We start from the raw sequence: 21,586 nt of genomic DNA, 5'->3' as shown, positions 1-21,586 counted from the left end.
CATGATTTGGCCACATTCCATGTAAGGCTGTGCTGCACAGAACATCAGGCATCTACAGGGAGCTCCCATTTAAGGTGGTTCTTCCCCTCTCCCCAACCATCATTAAAAAGATAACAGGGTAACCCAGAACAATAAGTCACTGAGAAGATAAAAATACAGCAAAGATTCCTTTACCTTCATGAAAAAGACAATGCAACAAGCACAAAAGTTACTGATTCTCTCATTCTTTAAGGAAGCAATGCTGGAAACCAGCATTGAAAGTTTATTACTTAAAAAAAACCCAAACAGTATTACACCGTCCTTTTATTTCTCTCCTGTCCACAGAGCAGAACGTGCAACATACTTGCACCCACAACTGTGAGGAGACATCGCCGAGGGCAATTCCTGATTAACATTAGGAAGCTCCGGCTGCATCCCACCCCACAGCCTGCCGGGATTTCGGGAGAGGGGGTTTTCTGAGTTTGAGTCTCAGATATCACCACCTTTCAGTAAAGCTCAATCCCATGGCAAGGAAGAAGCATACAAACCGTGGGTGTATTTGACTGTGAAAGAAACTTTGCCTGCAGTGATCTTAGGCAAAGGTTTTCCTGAAACAGGTAAAACAAATGCTGTATTCAACCCCACTAGAAAGCCCCCTGTAAGTAATTCCAGGTAAATATCCCTTAAGCAATGTAAAAGCAGAGTTAAGCACTGAGCAGGAATTCCTGCATTACATGCTGAGCACCATTTATCACCCTATGCCAACAGGCAACTAGTGAGAACCTTTTACTCAAAGACACGCTTCCCACTAGCTAATTAAATTAACCTCTAAATTTAGTAGCTCATACTTGCTCTTAAACTGACCTGTTTCACCTCGGCAGTTGCTGGGGTGGGGGAAACACATCACATTATTATATACAGTCAGTCCTTCTGTGAGCAGACGCCGAGCCCCAGCAGCAGAAAGCCCGTCTAGAAACGCGCGTTTGCTCCAGAATGCAACCGCTCACTGCTTGCCAGGAACCACATCAGAGTAATCTTTTAGTACTCCAACCAAGTGATCATTGTGAGTCTTAAACCGGCGTTTCTTCTGAGAAGCAGGTTTCTTCCTTCTCTGAATGGGAGCCTGCATGAAGACACAAACAGGAGTCAGAAGATCTGTGACATCTGACCTGATGTGTGACACCATGCTGGTCACCACTGCTGTGAAAGATGAGCTCTGCCAGAATCAGGGGTGGGCAGGGAAGGGAGGTGCTGGCTCCTGGAGAAGCAACAGCATCCAATTCCAATCCAGGCAGGGAGATGACCCTGAGGACAGAGCAGAGCTGCCATATCCCAGGCACTGTAGTAAAGCCAGCATTTGTAAGTGCAGGTTCCAAACCCTGCCACACAGCCACAGAAGCAGGTGCATGCCCCATAGTTCTACCCACAATCCCATCAGGATTTCAAAGCTGTTTAGCAGGAAAGTTAAAACTCCCTCACCCTTCTCCCAAAATACTATTACTCTTAACATATTGCACAGCTTCAAGCAGAAGCTTCCACTGGAGCTCACAGGGATTTCTGACGTTTGCCCTCTTTTGATGCTGCTTGGATTAATTACACTGGCTCAAATAAGTTATAAAAATCACTGACTGTTGGCTGCAGCACTTGGTTTTTCCACCGTTTAAAACTGGTCACACTTCCCCAAGCTCCACAAAGCCGTGCACAGGCTCAACAACGCGTTATAGAATTAACACTGCTGGGTCAGGAAGAGGGAATTTCCTAGGGAAAACTGCAATTTGTATCTCTTACTATTTTCTTTGGTCCAGTTTCTTGCATGGAAGAAATACCCTGTCGTTTCAGATACTCTTCTATCTTCTCCTCATCCATAGAATCCACGGGTATGCTCCTCCACAGCTTCTGGAATTCTGAAACAACAAACCCTGGTTTTATATCCCAGTGAGCAAACCCTGGGCAAAGACCCCACGCATAGGGAAGGAGAGAGGCTTGGTTTCAAACACTGAAGCATTCTGGCACGTCAGTCTGTCACCACCAGCAGGCACTCACTCAGCACAGCCTTTACCCACTCCAAATGCTGATGCACTGCCAAAAATACCCAAAAGCCAGAAAGATGAAACTCCAACCAACAAAACAACAACAACAAAACACCCTCAAGCTAGACTCCTCTGAGCATCAGGAGCACCCGGAGGCAATCTGTGCTTTTCATGTTTATTTCCTACAGGAGTCTCTTTTAGCCTGGAATCTCTAGAGCTCTTGTAGGCTGTGAATGAGTTTTATGGATGGATGAAGGGCAATCACTAACCATAAATGGCAACTTCATTTACACATCTTCAGCTGCCATTGACTTGGGAGACTTGTCATCCCATCGTCTAATTTACGGAAGGTTCAAGACATTTACTTCACTGCCTCTGAGCTCATTTATCACTGCAATATGATCCATACCCGTGCTGTACAGATAATAAAAGTACTAGAATTCCTCTGGTGTTAAAAAGAAGAGAGACACCTTAAAAACCACAGCAGCAGGAAAACAGACAGAGACAGTAAGTCTTAATTAGAGCAACTGCCATCTGCCTGCACACTTTCTGCTTCACGTAAAGTTTCACAGAGCCTCTGGAATGCCTTCTCCAGGCAGCGGCTGGTACGATCCTACCTCCCTTCATTCTCCAGGCAGGGAGTTAAGATACATCCTGTCAGCAGGTCTGGCTAACAAACTATAAATAAAACAGGAGGCACACACAGCAACACAAGACTAAATTTTTCCTTTTATTTCCAGATAAATTTAGTATACCGTTGTCAAAACAACCGCAACCTCTGCACGCTGAAGGATCTGTCCTGTGCAGCAGAGGATGAGATGCTCCAGTGCCAATTTGCCATATATACCCTGGCTCTGGGCACACTGCAACCAAATGGGAGTCTAAAAAACCAACCCAGTTCCTGCACTTGGAACAATTCCCTACCTAAGGCACCTTGTTTTTCTATCCAAATATACGCTTCGAGTCTCAGGTGTTTCTCTTCTTCCTGTTGCCAACAGTAAGAGGCTGTCCAAGCTTTCCAGGAAACAAAAGCAAGGAACTTCACTGGTGAAGAATGACAGTGCTAATTTTTGGTAATGCAGTGGTTTTGAAGAGAACCAAATCCTGTCAAAACACCACTTTTGGTAACACGGAGATAGCTCTCAGCCTGTTTCTCACAGAGGCTATCCAGCACCCTAGGCTCAGTGTGCAGATCCCTTAATACAAGGACTGACACTGTAGTCAAGACATTCTCCATCTGCTCATACATTCTGAGGTGGATTCCAGGCTTTCAGCATAGCTGGCGGTGCCTGCTACCACAGATCATCCCTCACCTCATCCTGCTGCAGCAGGTGGGGAAAGTTTGTCCTCTTATGTATACTATCCTGCTATGAACACAGATGATGTGTCTCCCCATTAGAGTTCAGGATATATGGACAAATATGCCCTGGTGCAAAAAAAAAGAAAAGCTGAGGATAGGTGATTAAGGTTAAACCGGTCTACATTCTTCTGGGGAACAGAAGTGAAAAATTAAACACTAGAAAATAAACGGTCAGCTCTTCAGGGATCAGCATGCACAGAAGTGCAGGCTACAGTTAATATCTAACTACAGTGTTCTGCATTTCTTGTAGAGCCACGGTTATAACATCACTCCAGCTTCTCAGCCACCTTGTAAACCTGGCCAAGAAATACAAATGGAATAGGCACCAAGATCCAAAGCTACAGAGCTAAAATGGACTTTACATCCAGATAATTTAATCCACTAATTGGCCCCACCAGAGTCACTGTATCATATTCTGCAACTCCATTTAAAAACTCCTCCATAAATCAGGCTGCTTTCAGTACTACTGCTTTGATTGCAGTAACTGCAAAAGAATCTTCTTCCCATGCTGGAGCTCCATGTAGGGCTTTAAATACTTCACTGCCCAGGAAAGAGGGAGTCACAACATAGAAACACTCTGTATTGATGGACTGGTTTGGAACTAGAAGTACAGGACAAAGGTGGAAAAGCACAGGGAGTTGCCACCCTTCAGTGCAGATGAGCTGTCTGAACTTAGTGTGTCATCTAAAAGAAAAGGGAGATCCATCCATCATCTCATCACAAAACTGACTTGGTGCAACACCAGACTCTAGGCTAAATGCAAGGTCTGAAGAAAGAGAGTAGAGGGATGGCTGGCACTGAACCATTTACACATTACCTGTCAGGTTTAAGTCTCCAAGGACTATGCCCCTATCAGCTAGGGAAAGTTTAGACCTTGGGAATACACTCTCTGAATTATTGTGACATCCTCTCTGAAATATGAGAACCTGTGGGAAAAGCTGGCAATAACAACAGCTCTCTAGAAACAACCCTCTGCATTTGTAGCTGCGGTATTTCTGCACCTCAGAAATTATACCCTTGACCTGATATAGTGAAAGATTTTTCCCAATTTCCTTGAGAAGAATCAGCAATGCTGTCACCCTGGCCTTTGCTGTGCATCTGAAGAGCAGACAACAGTGGCAGAAGGCAGCTCCTAGGGAAGGTTTCAATAAAGTGGTTCTTTTTTTTACAATGTCTTTCTTTGCTCTGTGGACAGGGCACAAGGAGCTCGGTGCTGGTGTCAGGAGTGGGAAGGGGATGGTTGGAGCAGGAAGCTCCCCACATGCTGGCCTGCTTCAGCCAGCCATGGAGAACAGGTTGCATTCCTGCAGTGCCTGGAGCCATTATGATTACAGAGCACATTCAGTTTCCCTTCTCCGTGTCCTGCTCACTGCTGGGTGATCTTTACACCATCACAGCACAGCCAAGGTGAGAGACTCTTCTCTCAGAGCCACCGAATTATTTTATACAGCACCCAGAATAAAAGTAAAATGGCTATGGGAGGATAAAAAGACAGCGAGGCTTCACCTGACCACAGCAGGCAAGCTGATAATCTCTGCACAGCTTAGGCTGCTTTGACAAGAGAGAGCCCAGAAAAAAACCCCTGGGGAGACATTTCCCAAGAGTTTCTGGTCAAAGCCATGCAGGTGCTTTGAACCCTCACAGAGATTTGCATTTTCCACAGAGCTTTCAAGTCGCGATTCCAACGCAGATCTTCCTGAGAAGAGGCAGAAAGCTGTGATCCCAGCACTGAGGCAAATGTCATGAACAAATCCTATACACAGTATCTTGCAATCTGATCTCTAAAACATTTTAACTCAGAAACTGGTCAGAATCAACACTACTCACAGGCTGCTTCCCTACTCCTCCAGAGACCTAAATTCTGGTCTTTCGAGTATTGAGAGGAGGAAATGAGACCAGGAGCTGGCTGAAAAGCCAGTTTAAGTATTTGCTGACATCTCCAGCCACATGAAGTCTGTGTGCACAGACTCAAAACAATGAGTTCTGACCAGCAGGAACCAACACAGAGCTAAGCAGAGGGCAGCATAACAAAGACTTTGCAAATACCTCTCTCTGAAATACTCAAGGGGTAAAGATGTACAGTTACCTCAATTTTACAGCATCACGAGGTACCTTATAGATGAAAACAATTTGCACTGACATTCCCTGAGTGATTATACTCTAACACACTTCCTTTCTATAAATGCTTACATTTGGGGAATGAAGTCATGGGTAAATGACTGCCTGGTGACTTTGGAGAGGCTTATCCAGCACTTCTGGCTGCCTCACCTGCTCTTGCAGAAAGGTTGAGATAGTTGTGGAGATAAACTGATACATCACACAGGTAATAAAACCTGCCAGAGATTAAAAACAGCTTCAAAATCGTCACTGAGCCAAGCCAAAAGCTGAGCAAAGGACAACAACAGATAATAACAGCATAGAAGGGAAGAAACAACTGTCCTAACAGTCCCAGGGAACACAGCACTGGATTTTTACCAGAAGGAAAAGGTACTTGATGTTAAATCTGTGCTGTCCCTGGACCACCAGAGCCGTAAGTCACCACTGATCCCAAGCAATCTTTATAGTGTTAAATTTAAGACAATTTGGCCATTCTGTAAAGTCTTTCAAAGGTGCTTGGGAAAAATTTTTAAAAAAGGTATAATTAAGTACCAGATTTTTTTAGTATTAAAATACTTCCTATAGTGCATTCAGCTGGGAAAGATACCATCTCTAGCAGTTAGGTAATCAAACTGGCTTTTCAGCATTCAGCACAGGGGTAAAAGCCTTGTTCACATGCAAAGTGCTTCGCCCCAGCACAAAAAGGCAGCGCTTGACTTGGCTGAAGCACCTGAAATCTGGCCCTGCTTTTATAAACACTTTCAGCTCCACACCACTGACAGTAGATTAATTAGCCAGGAAGTCCAGAAGGAACACATGCAATCTGAACCTTCCTTGGCTAATCACATAAAAGGAAGAACAAAAGCCGCTCCTTACTGCTAAAACCTTCTCCAGTACCCTCGAGATCACGATATATAGGCGCTGCTCTGTTGCTGCGATACATTGGGATTTATTTTCACAGGGGGAGAAAGAAAACCTTGTTCAGCCATCAAGGGCAGAGGCAGGCCCTGCCAGAAAGCAGGTCCTCCCACTACTCCAGTGAGCTCCAAATTGCCCTGGCAGCTCCTCTTTCCCTGCTGATGGAGCTCAGGCAGCAGTGGGACAGGACACCCGACTTTCCAAGGATATCAATCCCAGCCAACACATGCTCTGAACTGGGAAGTCATACGGCGGCACCGTGCACCGAGGTGCACAGAGACCTTATTTCTGAGGATAAACATTAAACTAGAAACATATTTTGAACTGTCATCAGCTGCTAGATCAAAGAGTCTGCCAACACTTCAAGGCTTATTTTGCAGTCTTTTAAAAACTTCATTTTAACGTTGCCAGAGATAATGAGCTGCAATAGCATTGCTAACGCAGAGACATGTCATAACTCATCCTGTACACAGACAAAGCTGCCAGTGACTCCCTAAGAGACACCCTTCTGCTGCTCTGGAAAGAATCCTAAAGCAAAGCTGCTCAGGAAGGATGGATTTCCTTCATCACAGGATAACATGGTTGGAAAAAAGACCAGCTCCGCTGCAGTAAGTGAGTGAGCCTACTTAGGGATGTTTTCAGCACTGTGGCATTTGAAAGCAGATCATAATATTCACAAAAGAGAAAGTATTCTTGCCCCCTCTCTGAACAAAGCATCAAAAGGAAAACCAAAACCAGCAGGAACAGAGCAACAACAAATCATCACTTCTGGATCAGATGGGAAACTGCTGCCACCTGCGGATAAAAGGAAGCAGAGCCACTTTGAACTACAAACACTGCACACTGGACCCCTTCAGGACACACACTACAGGCTTAAACGCCTTCCTTCAGCAGGAGGCAAGGTGCTTTAAGGGTTATTTTAACCCTTTCCTCCCTCTCGTAGCAATAGCCTGCACTGCTTGTTCCTCAGCACACACGGGTGTGCCACAGCATGTCTTGCGTCAGAAGAGCCCTGGATTTATCCTGTCTGCCTGATGCCTCTGTCTACATCTTAACAAAATGGGCTCTTTTATGAAATTTCACCATTAATCCTGAAATTATTACAAACTAATAGCAACAGCATAGAGACATCCCTCTGATAACTCTTTTAGGATGGTTGGGTTCCTGCTATCTGGAAAGAATTGCACAAGAATAAACATTCATTTAGCAACCATGATTATGATACAACCAGTGGCTAAAACTTAAAAGCTCTGTGCTAACAGTTACTGCAAGAGCACTGATTTCTAAATGTTTTGGCCACATTCAGATCCCCAAAAGCTGTGGGCTGATGGACTGAAGAGGCACTGCCTTAACATGATGACAGTGTTCATGGTAAACTCCTAAACATTTGGGAATCAGGAATTCCCCAATAAATGCATTCTGCATTTCATATATATTTTCACTGATGCTATCAAGAAATTACAGAAGTTTTTGTTTAAAAGAAATTCACTTCAATATTTTGATATATTTTTTGTATTTTTGAATGCTCTAGATGTCACCTCTACTTATCTTCGTGAAAGAAAGCTCTTAGTACTAAGAGTACAAGTGTGCTACATAACAAATAGTTAATGATATCCAGTTGCTAGTTTCTATTGGAAATTAACATTCCTCTGGAGATAGGGAAAGAAAGAAAGAAAGAGCTTTCTCCTATCTAAGTAATGCAGTTCAAGTTTGTATCAAAACATTTTTTTACTACAACGTGATGCTGTGTGATGCAATGGCTTCATGTGTCATGTTGCAAGAACAATGCATTAACAAAAGAAAGTGCTCAGTGTCATTGAGACATATAAAATAAGATCTTCTGACACAGACTGCCTTCCCCTTCCTGCATTTACAGGCACCTGATGTTGGCATTAATTCATTACTGGAACACACCCTGATTTCTGTAATTAATTTCTGTGCATAAACAAGTGCATAAAATTGTACCAGAGGATTTCCCCTCCATTTGTGACACAGAAAACACACTGAACTTGTGAAGCCCCAAATCCACTCCAGCCCTGGGTAGCAGCACATCTGTGCTCTCCTCCCAGTTGTAACCACCCCCTTCTTAGGAATTTTGCTCACATCTCATCCCTCTGTGCTTCCTCCTTCTGTGCCATTTGTGGCTTTTTGCTGCATTCACCAATAAAAGGCACATGGTCAACAAACTGGAAAAAAACTAACAAAAATCTTGCACCCACAAGCCATTCTTTCAGGGTTTTTTTGCTGCCCTTTACACAGCAAAATGTTAGATACCATTTTAGTCACAATGAGGTGGTTTTTAGTCTCTTCTGTACCACTACTCTTGAAGACAACTGTTGGATTCCTGGTGCCATGTTCCAATGCATCAATCATCAAGCATAGGACTCACCTGCTGGTCTCGTCAGCTTCATGTTAATATAAACATTCTCCTCACATCTGGACACACCCAATATTTACTTATCACCTTAAAAGACTGCTCTACCTGAAGACTGCTTATACATAGAGGTGTTTAAGATGAATTCAAATCAACTGTCATGGAAACTCATGTAAACCAACACCTACCTTCGTCCACAGCAAAGTGACAGCTCTTGTCATTGTAGAAAAGAATTTTCTTCTTATCAGGCCGATTAACAAAGATGATCTGGTCCCCTAAAGCCTCAAAAACAAATGCAAAAGAACAACTTAAAATCACTTCGTTTCCAAGCAGATCTTCAACTCCAACAGACCTAGACTTGGGTCTACAAAAAGCAACAACTAACTGGAGAAGCTGCAAAGTAACTGGCCACGAAACACATGAGTGCACTAATAAATCAAAGATGAGATACAGAGCACTGAGGTCAAGGTGTAAAAGCAGAACTAAATGCCTACAGCTGGAATGTGGAAGATCAGGAATCTTTTGTGACGAAGTGCTCTGACAGCTGTGCTGAGACATCAGGCCAAATCTGAATGTAAAGGACAAAATACAGAAAAGGCCACAATATCAGATCTGCTAAAACAGCTTCTGAGTTATCAAAAGAACAGGAACAACCCATGAGAAAACTCTCTCTTTCCTCTGAGAAGTGAACTGGAGACACATGCTCCTCACCTTTATAGCTTTCTGTGCATTGGGCAGCCCTTCCTCGATGTCTTCCAGAAGGATTCCTCCCAGCCCTCGCTGGTCATGCTTGTCCAAGAGCCTTAGCAGAGCCTTTTTGTCTTTCAAGTTGTACTTAGGTTTGAAAGCATACTTCCCATCCACAACTTCTATTTTAGGATTGTTGACTAGAGCCTGAAACAGGGACAGAAATTTCAAACCTTGAAAAAGTGCAGACACTTAACTACATATTTTTCTGGTGTGCTTTTGAGCATATGAGCTACACATTACAGTTGCCAGGCTGGAGGTTTGAGTTTAAAAGGATTTTAAATCCTTGGATCCTAGATCCACCAGGCTAGGCATAATTCACCACAATACAGAGAACCTGTAACAGAGAAGGGACCCAGTTTTGGTGTTGCAGGGCATTTGTTCACCTTTTCTCATCTGGCAAAAGCTCAGTGATAATTTTATATATGCTTCTTGGGAGGAGATCTTCCATTCCATTTTGATATTCTGGTTCATTATGGAACAAACCTGGAGCTACCTTTTGAAAGACTTCAGCCAAGTCAAGCTTCCCTCAGAACCAACACTGCCAGAGTGGAGGTTTCTGTTCCCCAGAATGTTAGTGCTGGCAGGAAAGGAATGCGACAGTCTGTATTAGTAGTTTCTTGAAGGAGGGATGACACATTTAATAATTTAATAAATGTGTTTAATTCAGGTTTATCATAATTCTTTATCTGTATCGAAAATCTGAATGTAAGTTTTCTTTACCTCGCTCATTAACCATTGCTTCTGTTTGAGTCCAATATCTAAATGCTGTGTTTCATCCAGTATCTCTTCCAGGGTTAAAGGATGTGTATCACCACGCTGGTGCCGAGTCTGGAAAAGCAAACAGGATCTATTACAGCTCTGTACTCACTTCATTCAGCAACCCAATTATCAAAAAGTAACTAAGATTGGCACCCAATTACACTTTATTTTGATCAACAGCTCATGAATCCCAAAACCTGACAGCATCTTGAAATTCCTGAAAATAAACCCCATTATCTTGGTTGTAAAGTGACCTGGGATAATTAAGATTTCAGTTATGGAACAATATGCTGACAATTTAATTTACTGACAGCCCTTGGAATTTAACAAGCAGTTTCTTGAAATTTTCACTCTTGCAGTAGAAGAATTTCAGAGGTTGAAATATTCAGCATTTTCCAGCTACTACAGCACAAAAAATAATTAAAGTATTTAAAAACAATACAATTTTATACCAAACACCGTACCTTCATATAATTCACTATTTTAGCAAGGACTCCAAACTTGTAGCCAGAGCCCCCTGAGAGGGCTTTCAAGTTAAATGATCCATTGCTGTGATCTACAAAGGGAGAAAACAAACAATTAGAGGATGCTTCAATACTTCCCCACTGGCTCCAAGCTCCATCCCTTTGTCACTCTACTTCCAGCAGCCTTTGAAACAACAACGATGGACAGGAACAGGAGTGGCAGGAGTGGCAGAAGCAGCCACCCTCAGGACTCTGTCTTTGCACACATCTTGATGCAGACCCAAGGAGTCAGAGAACACAGCTCTGGAACACTTCTGAGCAGAACTCCACAAGCAAGAAGTTAAGAAAGCAGAAAGTGATTGCAGTGTTACTGCCATAAAAGAACATTTTTAATTTGGTGGTTTAACTTCCCATAATCATCTACACTACATTAATCCATCCTGAAATAATGCACTGCATTTGCTCCACCGATACCTTCCTGCTGCTGAAACAGGGGCAAAAAGTTTCCTTCTCCCAAAAGGCACCCAGTGGTTACATAGCAGATAAAGGAAGGCTGTGATTTGTAAAAAAAAATATTGTTTGAAGTGGCTCTAGTGGAGAATCGATTAAACAAACCCCCATAAATGCAAACCAATTCAACCTGGTGTGTTGCAACCCTGGAACAACAACTCAGAATCCCCTTTTTTATCAAATCTGGTTGTCTTTATCATGAGGATTGGTATCACATTGTTTCAAAAATTCTTGCAAGGCTGTTAATGACCATTTCATTAACGTCAGCTCTTAGCACAACACATTAAACACAAATATCCACAAACCACTATCACAAGACACAGGCTCATTACCAGCACAATGTTGCTCAAACCTAGTATCAACAGCTTTTTGGAACTCCAGCTACTCCAGAAAAAGAGCATCTCTTTGTCATTGTGGGGATTATTTAATCCATTGGTAATTTCTAAGCACATTTGACAGGACAACAGCTATCTCAGAGATAGTGAGCTCCTACTATTTTTGTGGAAAAATCAGTGAAAGGAGAGAAAGGAGCAGAATTGTGAAGCTGTAACATGACATTGCCTTAGAGGCTTTACACAGCACAACAATTCTAAAATTAACACAGAAGAATCAGTGTAACTGCAGCTACAGAAGAATATTTTATTCTAGTTACTAAATTAAGATGGTAAAACAAGGAAAAACAAAAGCCAGCACCCCCTGAAAATACAGTGCGTAGGGATTTTCCCTTACAGGATTCCCTTTCAACATTAAAAATTAATGTCTGTGCAGGACATTTTATAAATAAACGGAAAAATCACAGATGTAATGAGAGGTCTGAAGTGACCAAAATAAATTCAGAGGTACAACAAACAGTTAAGACGACTTATCATGTTTTTGTTCTGTCAATGGAATCAGGAAGATTATCTCGTTTAATCTGCCTGGCTGCAGCCTGCTACAGTTCACGACAAGGGAATCTAACCACACGGTGAGGCTGGAAATCTGCAGATATTAACACTTCAAACGTCATGGTTTGATGGCTGATTCCAGCACAAAGCAGAGCAGGGTTGTGGCCAGAGCGCACTCCCAGCGCACTCCCCCGCTGACGAGCTCACTGCATCCCAAAAAACAAGAACAGGGAGGGGTTTGCTCCTTATTCCAGACAGTAAGGGCCATATTTATGAATGATTTACACCTAGCGTTGAGGGCTTGATGCAAATGAGCACAAAGGAAGTTGTCAGCAGCATCGTGCTCTGGCCAATGGAAGGAAAGCTCCATCTTAGCTGTGCCATAGGCTGCACTAAAAAAAGGGACCAGAACGGCGCTCTCTCAGCATCCTTTCACACAAGAGGTAGGTGTGTATCATTTTATAACATTCTCTGAGGTTTATCTTGATTACTGCAAGCAAATATGCCTGTAAGCTGTGAACCTGTAAAAGCTTCTTGGAATCAGAATGATTTTTCTCTAGGCTGAGCAGGGTTTATCCCGCTGAATGCAGAGGAGCTTGTCTTGTACGATCAGACAAGCACTTTCACCATCTGTGCACTAATGGAAAATTGATGACCACTCCATCTTATAGCAAAGCTAACACGGCCAAGATTCAGTAAACAAAATGGATTTCGTCCTTACAGGGGAGGTGGCTGGTTTCCTGCAGCCTCACATTCCTTGTGATTGATTCTATATGTTTTCACAGAAATGACAGTGAAAGGGTTTTCCTTAAAACAAAGACAGCTCCAGCTGAAATGTGAGAAATGTTATCTCCCAGGGGGTATTCTGTAAATCAGGCTGCCTAAGAGAGATCTGTGCGTGTGGAAGAGAAACCTGTTCTAGAAATGTGGTACGCTGGGGTAGGGAGAAAATCCCGCTGCATGCTGTTATCTTTGGAAATACTGGAGCAGCCATCGACACAACGCAAACAGATGGGTTAGAATGCACCTGAGATTTGTAAATGCTTTTACCCTGAGATGTCTGCTCAGTGGTTTCTTAAACAGGACTTCCTCACTGCTGCATTAAAAGGATTTTTTGCCAGTCATTTCCCTCTATTCCATGATTATGATTGCAAATAAAGCTGCTCCTCTGCAGTGCCCAAAGATGCTAATGGTTTTAAATTAAAACCTAGCGTAGATATTAGAGGAACCAGTTCATTAAATATTTAACTCACTAAATTTTGGATACATACAATTGCTGACGATTTCAAATCAGACTGGTTGATGATATGAATCTGAACTGTGCTGTTACAAAATAAGTAAAACTGCAGGAAACCAGCCCATTTTTGACAGCTTTCAAGGACACTAACCCCATTAGTGTTGTTTTAATTCTGAACATTCAGCAATGGCTACTTCAGCCTTTTATTTTAATAATTACAGCAAAGAGCAGCTGATCTTTATCTGCCTCGTCTCATTCAAATCTAAAGCTATCATCATCATCCTCCTCAAGGGGCATGAACCACCTCTAGCATGGCATTAAATTCCACCTTCTGGCAGAAAGATGAACATCTCTCTGCTGTGCAAACTGCTGCCCTGCTGGTGACTGTGGAGTGGGAAGGGGCTGGCTGCCCTGCTGGTGGCTGTGAAGTGGGAAGGGACTGGCTGCCCTGTTGGTGGCTGTGGAGTGGGGAGGGGCTGGCTGCCCTAATGGAGCCTGTGGAATGGGAAGGGGCTGGCTGCCCTGACAGTGGCTGTGGAGTGGGGAAGGGCTGGCTGCGGAGTGGGAAGGGAATGGCTGCTGCAGTGCACGGGGCTGCTGGCACGGCTCCTGCCTGGCCATGCTGTGCCCAAGATATTCCTCTCCCCTTGGGAACAGAGATACTGCCTTGGCAAGAGAGCTGTGCTGGCAAAGGGTGCTGGCTACACAATGTAGACATGACAGGTTCCTCAAGTGGGCCCAAAGTGATTTTGATCTCTTTGAGCAATATCAATTAAGAAAACCCTCTAAAATTACTAAATTTTGCATCAGACATACAGTCTATTTTTGTGTCTGGTGTTTACAGAGTGAGCAAACTTGCATGTAACCGATTCCAACAAAATGCTCAGTCTTAGCAATCTGTTTACAAAGTTCAAAACAAAACTCCTTTCTTTCCCAAAGGTATTCTCTTGCCATTTAAAGAACACAATTAAATCCTGCTTATTTTAATTACTCCTCAAAGGGGACTCCAAATCCTTTTATTCAGATGCCCCTTCTCTCTTTCTCTCATGGATTTTCAAGTAAGTCTTCAAGCCACCCTTCAAAAACCCTCATGACTTTTAGCCCCATAACAGGTTGGCTGAGTTTCCTTCCCAGACTGTGACCAAATCAAGCTACACTCTCAAAGCGAGGGCCTGACTCAAGCCAAGAGTATTTTTAGCTTGGATTTTGATCTGTAAACTTTTGTTTAAGGAAAAAAACAAAGCCACCAACAGTTTAATTAATCCCATCCATCTCAGTCATACTTCGTATATTCAACTACTAATTTGTGTATTCAGTTAGTTTTAACAGAGGAAACAGTAAGTTACTGCAAGTGCTCCAGTAAATGTCTGTATGGAATGCTAATGCCAGGGATCTTCCCAACAACAAAGCTCTTCCATGCCAATTTAAATCCGTTAGAGACAGAAGGATAAAGAACAAAATGTGTAATACTTGAACAATAAAAATAAGACACGGATTACAAGCTGGTTCAGCTGCACAATCCTGGTTTTCACTATGTCATTTTCTTTAATAATTTCACAGAAATAAGGACAGGTACTCAGACTGCTTTAAAGCAGACACCATCACCACCATGTTCCACCTAAAAACTCCTTGCTATTTCCTCAAGGAAATATGGAAATCTGACTTGATCTCCTTCCACACCGTGTTTTAAATTGCCTGAGGGATTCAAAGGTTATTACAATGTCCTATAGCCACAGCAGATAACCAGAAGTTACCATGGCTCCTTGGACAATTTTTATTACATTAGACTGTAGAGTAAAGGCAAAGTTGCTGAAACCAAGTTGCTTCATGTCCCCCCACACCACAGAGCAGCCTCCTCCTCTTCTGGGTGCAAACAGACAGCACTCACTGGGGCCAGGGTGACATTCTTTCACCAGCAGTTAGGCAGAGTTGAAAACAAGAAATCAGAACTCCTCAGAAAGGGGTGGGTTTTCCTTGTTATCCACCCCAATGACTATGACACCACAAAGAGGACTTCCAAACACTCCCAGTGCCATCTGGGCAGTTGAGTTAAGCAGCTGGGTTTCTCCAGCACAAACTACTCAGCAGTGGAAGAGCAGGGGAATGAACGGGTCAGGAAATATGCCCTCCTGAAGTCAAAAGAGTTTTGCAGGGTGAACAAGTCTGTGCTAACAGGCAATTCCAAAATAATAAGGCCTTTCACACCATACAAGTGTCAGTCTCAAGACTGACGATGGACAGGTGGTTGAAACCACTGTACACCTTGAAAATTGGCTTTGTAACCTGTCTGCATTTAAATGAAACAAAGAAGCAAAGCTCTCTCATTCCTGAGTAACTTACACCACACCTGCATGAACCTGACACTATCGAAATAAACTTTCCAGTCCTATCCCAAACTTGTACGTTTGGAGTTTAATATTTTTGGGAGCAAATATGCATATGCAACCATCTATGTATGTAGAAACTTTGAGCACTTAGTCTGAGCTTAAGTAGTTACAATTTGTGATGAGAATCACAGCATGTTCTTGATTGACAGAGTCCTCAACAGCTTTGTTTTTGTGTTTCAGCTCCCAAATCTGTGACACTGAGCATACTCAGACAACTCTTCAAGAATGGCAACCCTCAACAGCACTCACTGGAATGAGACTACATCCATTTCCCAGTATCTGGGCTTCCAAGTGCAAAAAATTTACCCCTTCCATGACAACTGGAACACTGCCTGCTTTGTTATCCTGATCATATTCATCTTCACTGTAGTTTCTTTGGTGGTGTTGGCTTTCCTGTATGAACTGCTGGACTGTTGCTGCTGTGTGAAAAACAAAACTGTGAAAGACTTGGAGAACGAGCCCAATCCCGTCAGAGCAATGATGAACAGCTTCAGGAAGAGTGAAACAGAGGTGGTGTAGGAAGGACTGAGCACCTGCACTTGGAGAACATTTGACACCTCAAATGAAGCCTCTTGTACCTTACAAATAAGCAAGTCACGTGCTTCTTTCTTTAGGACTAAAATATCATGGTTGCAATGTTATCCCTGGATGTGAACTGGAATAATTGGCAAAGGCTTTCCAAGTGCTTAGCAGAAGGACAATCTATTGCAGTGTTATGGGGGGAAAGAAGATTTTTGGGCTTAGATGAATTTTTGCTGTTTATATTGAGTGACTAGCATAGAATTTTGTCTACCTGACCCAACAAATGTTGTCTAACGTGCATAAAATGGAGTTGCTTAACTGAACAAAACATTCATAAAAATGCTCAACAATCTGATCACATCCAGTACAAAGACAGCAGTGTTGTCCCACCAAGTCAACCACATAGGGACAGGGCAGACAGACACAGGATAAGAAAAAAAATGGGAGTGATGGGTTGAATAGCAAGAGACCCTTCAGGCAGAAGAGCACTGGCTGAATTCTACCCTTTGGCAGCATTTTTATTATGGGTTTCTTGCTTTTGGAAGAGAGAGTGGTGGGAGGAAAACTAAGGCAACATGAAATGTATCCCTAAAAAGATCTTTTCTAATCCTCCTAAGGGTAGTTTGACCCTTTATTCCCCCACTTCTCCAGTTCCAGAGAACTGTTCTCTCCTTACTGCACGTTCAGCCTGGTCAACAATTTCTGGGTGTCAAGACCTGAGTAACCCACTACCTTCAGAGTATCTGACCCTTTCCACAAAATCCTGCCAAGAAGAAACAGGGACACTTCTCTGCCCCAAGGCTGCTGCCTCTCTGGCAACCACACTACTGCAGGGAGTTGGACACACTGGGCCTATCATCCCTATGCCAAACTTTCAAAGCCAGACTGGAACTGGTGGAGTTCTTGCCAAGGAACACATGCAGATGGGCTGCATGCCTCCCACATCAAAGAGGGAGACATCAGCCAGCCCACACGCAGCTTTCAGGTACCAACATGTTCCACAGAGGGGGTCACACCAGGATCAGCCCTGTGCTAGAGAGGGCAGCTTCACTTTGCACAAGAGAATCTCACTTGACTTCATCTGCCTGCTGACACATCCAAGAGTTTATACTCACATTTTCCTCACAACCTGACCACAAACTCTCACACCTCTGGCTCACCAGGTTATTCATCCTCTGTACCTGTGTCCCTGATTTTTAAAACTACTCAAGTTTTGCAGTTACAAATGACAACTGCAATAACAGTGTTGAACAGTGTGGCTATCAGTAATTCCTGGCAAGTCTTTCACGCTCCTGAACCCACACAGAAATGTCCCAGAGCAAAGCTACATGTGGGACAAGTTATTTGAATGTGTTAAACCCAAATAACGTTCCTGTCATGAGGGAAACAAACCCCACCTAAGTGGCCACAGCCATAAGTGACCTCACAGCCCATCCACATCCAAAATACCTTTGTGCTATTAATTATATCTTTTTAAAAAATTAATATATCAAATCCCTCTCTCAGGTTGAGTATGACTAAGCTCTGGAAGATCTGGACACAGTGGAAGACCTGCTAATTGACTTGTGCTGCTCCTGGTTGGTGAGATGGAGTCACAAGACACCCAGGGCACTAGGAACTAGCACAGCTAGTCCAGTGATTCACCTGGAGAAGCAAACTCCCTCCTGCAGTCACAAAACCACGCAACCACTCATCTCAGACACACTTCCTACAGTGAAGTTTGGCCAGGACCACTCCCCCGTGCAGAGAACACTTCAAGCTCAAAAGCAAGCTATAAGCACAACTAATGGAAGCTGATGCCCCAAGGACAAGATAATTTAGGATTCAGACTATATGATGAAGATAGCATCAGTGATGATAACGACTCATTACTTTCTGCTGTATGTGACAGCATCAGCCTGCAAAGTCTTACTCAAGAGAGGCCAGAGAGGCCACTGGGATGCGCTGAATTAATTAATTAATGTCTCTTTCCTAACAGCGAATGCTCTGGACACTTGCAGCATTCCCACAAAATGCCCATCCTGGCTGCACACAAGGCAGTGTGTGCTGCGCTGGCAATGCATTCTTACGCCTTCCTGAGAAGCACATGGAATGACAAACCTTGGGACTCATCCCAGCTTTTTATTTCTCAGGTCTATAAAGGGGAATGGGTGTGGACACAAGGAGCAGAAGACAAAGGTGTCCCTTTGCACAGCACTAGAGAAGACTCAGGATGATTCTTTCCCATGGCACAGCCCCTGAAGATTTCGGCTCTTGACTACTGTTGGCGGAGACCACTGAGACAAAAGTCTTTAGATAAAGACTAAGACTGCAGCCACAACTTACTATTGATTAATAAAATGAAACAAACAGATTTGATCTATTTCATTTGTTTTCTAGTTATTATTCTGAACTGAGTAAACAAGGCAATTTTGAATTTTTTCAAGTAACTTGTAGAAATAATGATTTGAAATAATGACAGTAATAATCTCTACGTAGTAATCACTGCACGAGCAGTGGGAAGCTTAGAGCCAGTCTTCACACACAGGCCAGATTTAGCTATGCAGTCATTTGAAGATTAGCAAGGTCTCCATACCTCTCCTTCCCAAAAAGTGACAAGGGCAGGTTCTCTGAGTCACAGAATCACAGAGTCCCAGAGGACCTGTGGGCACTACACACTCAGGGACTATCCACGCCAACACACAAACACTGTGACCCGATTTATCACCTCTGTGGTCACTGCACAACAAAACTAGGACTGACCACCTCAGTTTTTGTTTCTTTGGGATAGTGGGACAGGGATTCTTCAACATCAGGTTTTTGTTCCACCTCCCCAGACCCTCTCTGACATCCACATATCCTGACAGGCACCTGCCAATCTGGCAAGTCAAAAAAAAAGCGGGTTTTGAGGCAATGGATTTTGACTCTGCAGCATAAAAATGTTATAGAAACCCTGGAGCCATTCTGGTACTGTCTGGAATTCAGCCAGCAGCATAAAAGATGAAGCGTATTTCCTCAGAGCCACACTGGGTCCCAGTTTGTGCATGTGAATTGTCAGACAGACACAAAAGTACTTAAAGAAAGCCTCAGCCCACCAAAACCACAGAAACAGAATGAAACATTCGTTATCTGCTCAAATCCTCCAGATCAGAGACTCACATTTGTATCCTCTGTCCTCTTCCAGACTCCCCATCCCTTCTTCCCAGCAAACCCTGCTCACACCAGAGACGCAGCTCAGGATATTCCACATAAAATTTTGTTTCATTTGGAGAGCATGAAAAAGGGATGGATGGAAACCTGGCCTCCCTTGATTTATTTTAGAATGTCTAGCTGATATTTTCTTTGGTGCCTGAGAAGCTGCAGACACATACCCAAATTCCATACTTTTCCCCTGGGACAGAAGATGCCTCAGTCCTCCCAACCCCCTTGATGTTTTTCTCGGTTGTTTTTAGCTCCATTGTTTCTTTTGGAATTTAGGAGAGAGCCATGTGTGGTATTACTCAAAATGTGAGCATGGACTGAGTTTGCACAACAGGGTATTTTGTGGTTTAGTAACCCCTGGCATTTGATCTGACCTTTAGAGTGCACTCAAGAACTGCCACTGCTTTTGGAGCAAATCCTCTCCCCAGTGTTGCTCTTTCCACACACTCCCACTATTTTTGGTGCTGCTTTATTAACTGTTTACTTGATACTGAGAGATGCATTATCAGCGGCAGCATCCCAGGGAAATGCCACAACTCCTGAGTAAAACAGGCAGACACCTCTGGAAGCCCTGGTGCTGATGAGCAAAGCTTAGTTCCCAGGTAAAACAAGGACAACTGTTAATCACAAGATGCAAGCCAGACAAGATGTACCTTTTAAAATCCATCTCATGTATGGACACCCTTCAGCTTACAGTTACCTAAATGTTTTAGGTGCTCTCTTGCCAGAAATAATCATGGAATCATAGAATGGTTTGGGCAGGAAGGGACCTTAATGATAATCTAGTTCCAATCCACTGCCATGGGGACATCTTCCCCATGATCACGTTGCTCTGAGCCCCATCCAACATGGCAAACACAGACAAAATGAATGAAACCATTCCTACTGCTTGTCCAGCAGCCACTGAAATCCACAAACCAAAGCACACCTTCACATGAATAATTTTGGCAGTAGCAATTTCTCCAACAGAGCAACAGTGATCAAGCTACAGGATCAGGCTTCACACAAATGCCTGGTAGGAAATACATTTCTTCACATTGTGGAAATGAATTTCTTAACAAAAAGTGGTAATTTAAGAGGAAAAACAACAACAGCCACCAGCAAAACTCACAGATATAATGTTATTCACATTAATAAACCACAGCTTAAAGGCAAACGGTGGGAAACACCAAGCAGCTGCTGGACGGGAGACTTCCACCCACCTGTGTTTTGCTTGGAGCTGGAGGAGCCCCCTTGCTCTACCTTGGCTTTCTTTTTCTTGGAGGCAGAGGACTCGGAGGAGAGTGCAGGGCGTTTCTCTACGGCCGGCGTGGAGAGGGCTCGCTTTTTGAACAGCTCCCGCTCCCGCAGCAAGCTGGGGTCCATGGTTCTGCCACGGGGACAAGGCGAGAAAAGGAGGCTGCGTCAGTACGATATTCAGGAGCAGAAATATCTGTTTATGACGGAATATGATGAGTTAGATGGGACCCACAGGTGCTATCAGTGAGTCCAGCTCTTAGCCCTACACAGGACACCCCTAGAATGCTCCTCTGGGCCCGGCAGTGTCCAAACGCTCCCCAAGCCGTGTCAGGAGCGGTGCTATGACCACATCCCTGGGGAGCGATTTACTTCTTGTTTGCTCCTCCTTTTCCCGAATATGGACTTCAACAACAGGGTAAAGGTGTCGGAGCACCACCGGGACCCCGAGGAGCGTGAAGGTGGAGAACGGGAATGCCGAACCAGCCCTTACAGCCATACCGGGGTAACACAGACGGTACCGGCTTAACGAGACACCTCACGGCCAGCGGCGGGAGGGAACAAAGTGGCAGCACGGCGAGCGGGCGACCGGAAACCCCCGGCCGGCGGGTGCGGGTGTCTGGCCGCCCCGCTCCCCGCACAGAGATCAGGGCAGGCGCTCGAACGCCCGCTGTCCGCTGTCCGCTGCCCTCCCGCCCCGCTGCCCGCTGCCCGCTCCCCGCTCCCCTCACGGCGCCCCGGCGCGCGCCCGCTCACCCGCGCGCCGCCGCCGCCGCCTAGCGAGCCATGCCGCTCCCGGCAGCCCCCGCGCGCCCCGCCCCGGAAACGGCCCGCCCGTCGCCATGGTAACGCGCCCCGGGCCCGCCCGCCCTCCGGCCCGCCGCATCAACACCTAACGC

The 21,586-nt window shown here is 44.2% G+C and overlaps 2 protein-coding genes across 5 annotated transcripts; one reads left to right on the top strand and one right to left on the bottom strand.

Annotated features, from left to right (window-relative positions):
• Positions 1-249: 249 nt before the first annotated feature.
• GTF2E2 (general transcription factor IIE subunit 2) lies at positions 250-21,502 on the bottom strand. 2 transcript variants are annotated; one of them, XM_085057531.1, is made up of 8 exons: positions 21,444-21,502; positions 20,654-20,820; positions 10,732-10,823; positions 10,229-10,336; positions 9,470-9,652; positions 8,947-9,040; positions 1,768-1,883; positions 250-1,102 (listed from the first exon to the last, which is right to left on the bottom strand). In XM_085057531.1, exons 2-8 carry the CDS (start codon positions 20,814-20,816, stop codon positions 983-985), a joined length of 876 nt encoding a protein of 291 aa, XP_084913657.1. In that variant the 5' UTR covers positions 20,817-20,820; positions 21,444-21,502; the 3' UTR covers positions 250-982. The 2 variants fall into 2 exon arrangements, with proteins under 2 accessions (XP_084913657.1, XP_084913658.1); XM_085057532.1 differs by lacking the exon at positions 21,444-21,502 and adding an exon at positions 21,189-21,348.
• SMIM18 (small integral membrane protein 18) lies at positions 12,306-18,633 on the top strand. 3 transcript variants are annotated; one of them, XM_085057527.1, is made up of 2 exons: positions 12,306-12,572; positions 15,930-18,633. In XM_085057527.1, exon 2 carries the CDS (start codon positions 15,975-15,977, stop codon positions 16,266-16,268), a length of 294 nt encoding a protein of 97 aa, XP_084913653.1. In that variant the 5' UTR covers positions 12,306-12,572; positions 15,930-15,974; the 3' UTR covers positions 16,269-18,633. The 3 variants fall into 3 exon arrangements, with proteins under 3 accessions (XP_084913653.1, XP_084913651.1, XP_084913652.1); XM_085057525.1 differs by having other exon boundaries at positions 12,314-12,568; XM_085057526.1 differs by lacking the exon at positions 12,306-12,572 and adding an exon at positions 14,185-15,473.
• Positions 21,503-21,586: the final 84 nt, after the last annotated feature.

Source organism: Lichenostomus cassidix, chromosome 4, assembly GCF_008360975.1.
Source record: "Lichenostomus cassidix isolate B80296 chromosome 4, HeHo_3.0, whole genome shotgun sequence".
Classification (NCBI taxonomy): Eukaryota; Metazoa; Chordata; class Aves; order Passeriformes; family Meliphagidae; genus Lichenostomus; species Lichenostomus cassidix.
The sequence above is the reverse complement of the archived record's forward strand: the minus strand, read 5'-3'. Positions and strand labels throughout refer to the sequence as shown.

Bases quoted from the DNA above. Each gene is read 5' to 3' on its own strand.
- SMIM18 (XM_085057527.1), top strand. From the start codon at position 15,975: ATGGCAACCCTCAACAGCACTCACTGGAATGAGACTACATCCATTTCC.
- GTF2E2 (XM_085057531.1), bottom strand. From the start codon at position 20,816: ATGGACCCCAGCTTGCTGCGGGAGCGGGAGCTGTTCAAAAAGCGAGCC. The intron at 9,653-10,228 runs GTAAAGAAAACT...TCCCTGTTTCAG, and splicing joins AGCAATGGTTAATGAGCGAG to GCTCTAGTCAACAATCCTAA. The intron at 1,103-1,767 runs GTAAGAGATACA...GTCTTCATGCAG, and splicing joins AAACTGGACCAAAGAAAATA to GCTCCCATTCAGAGAAGGAA.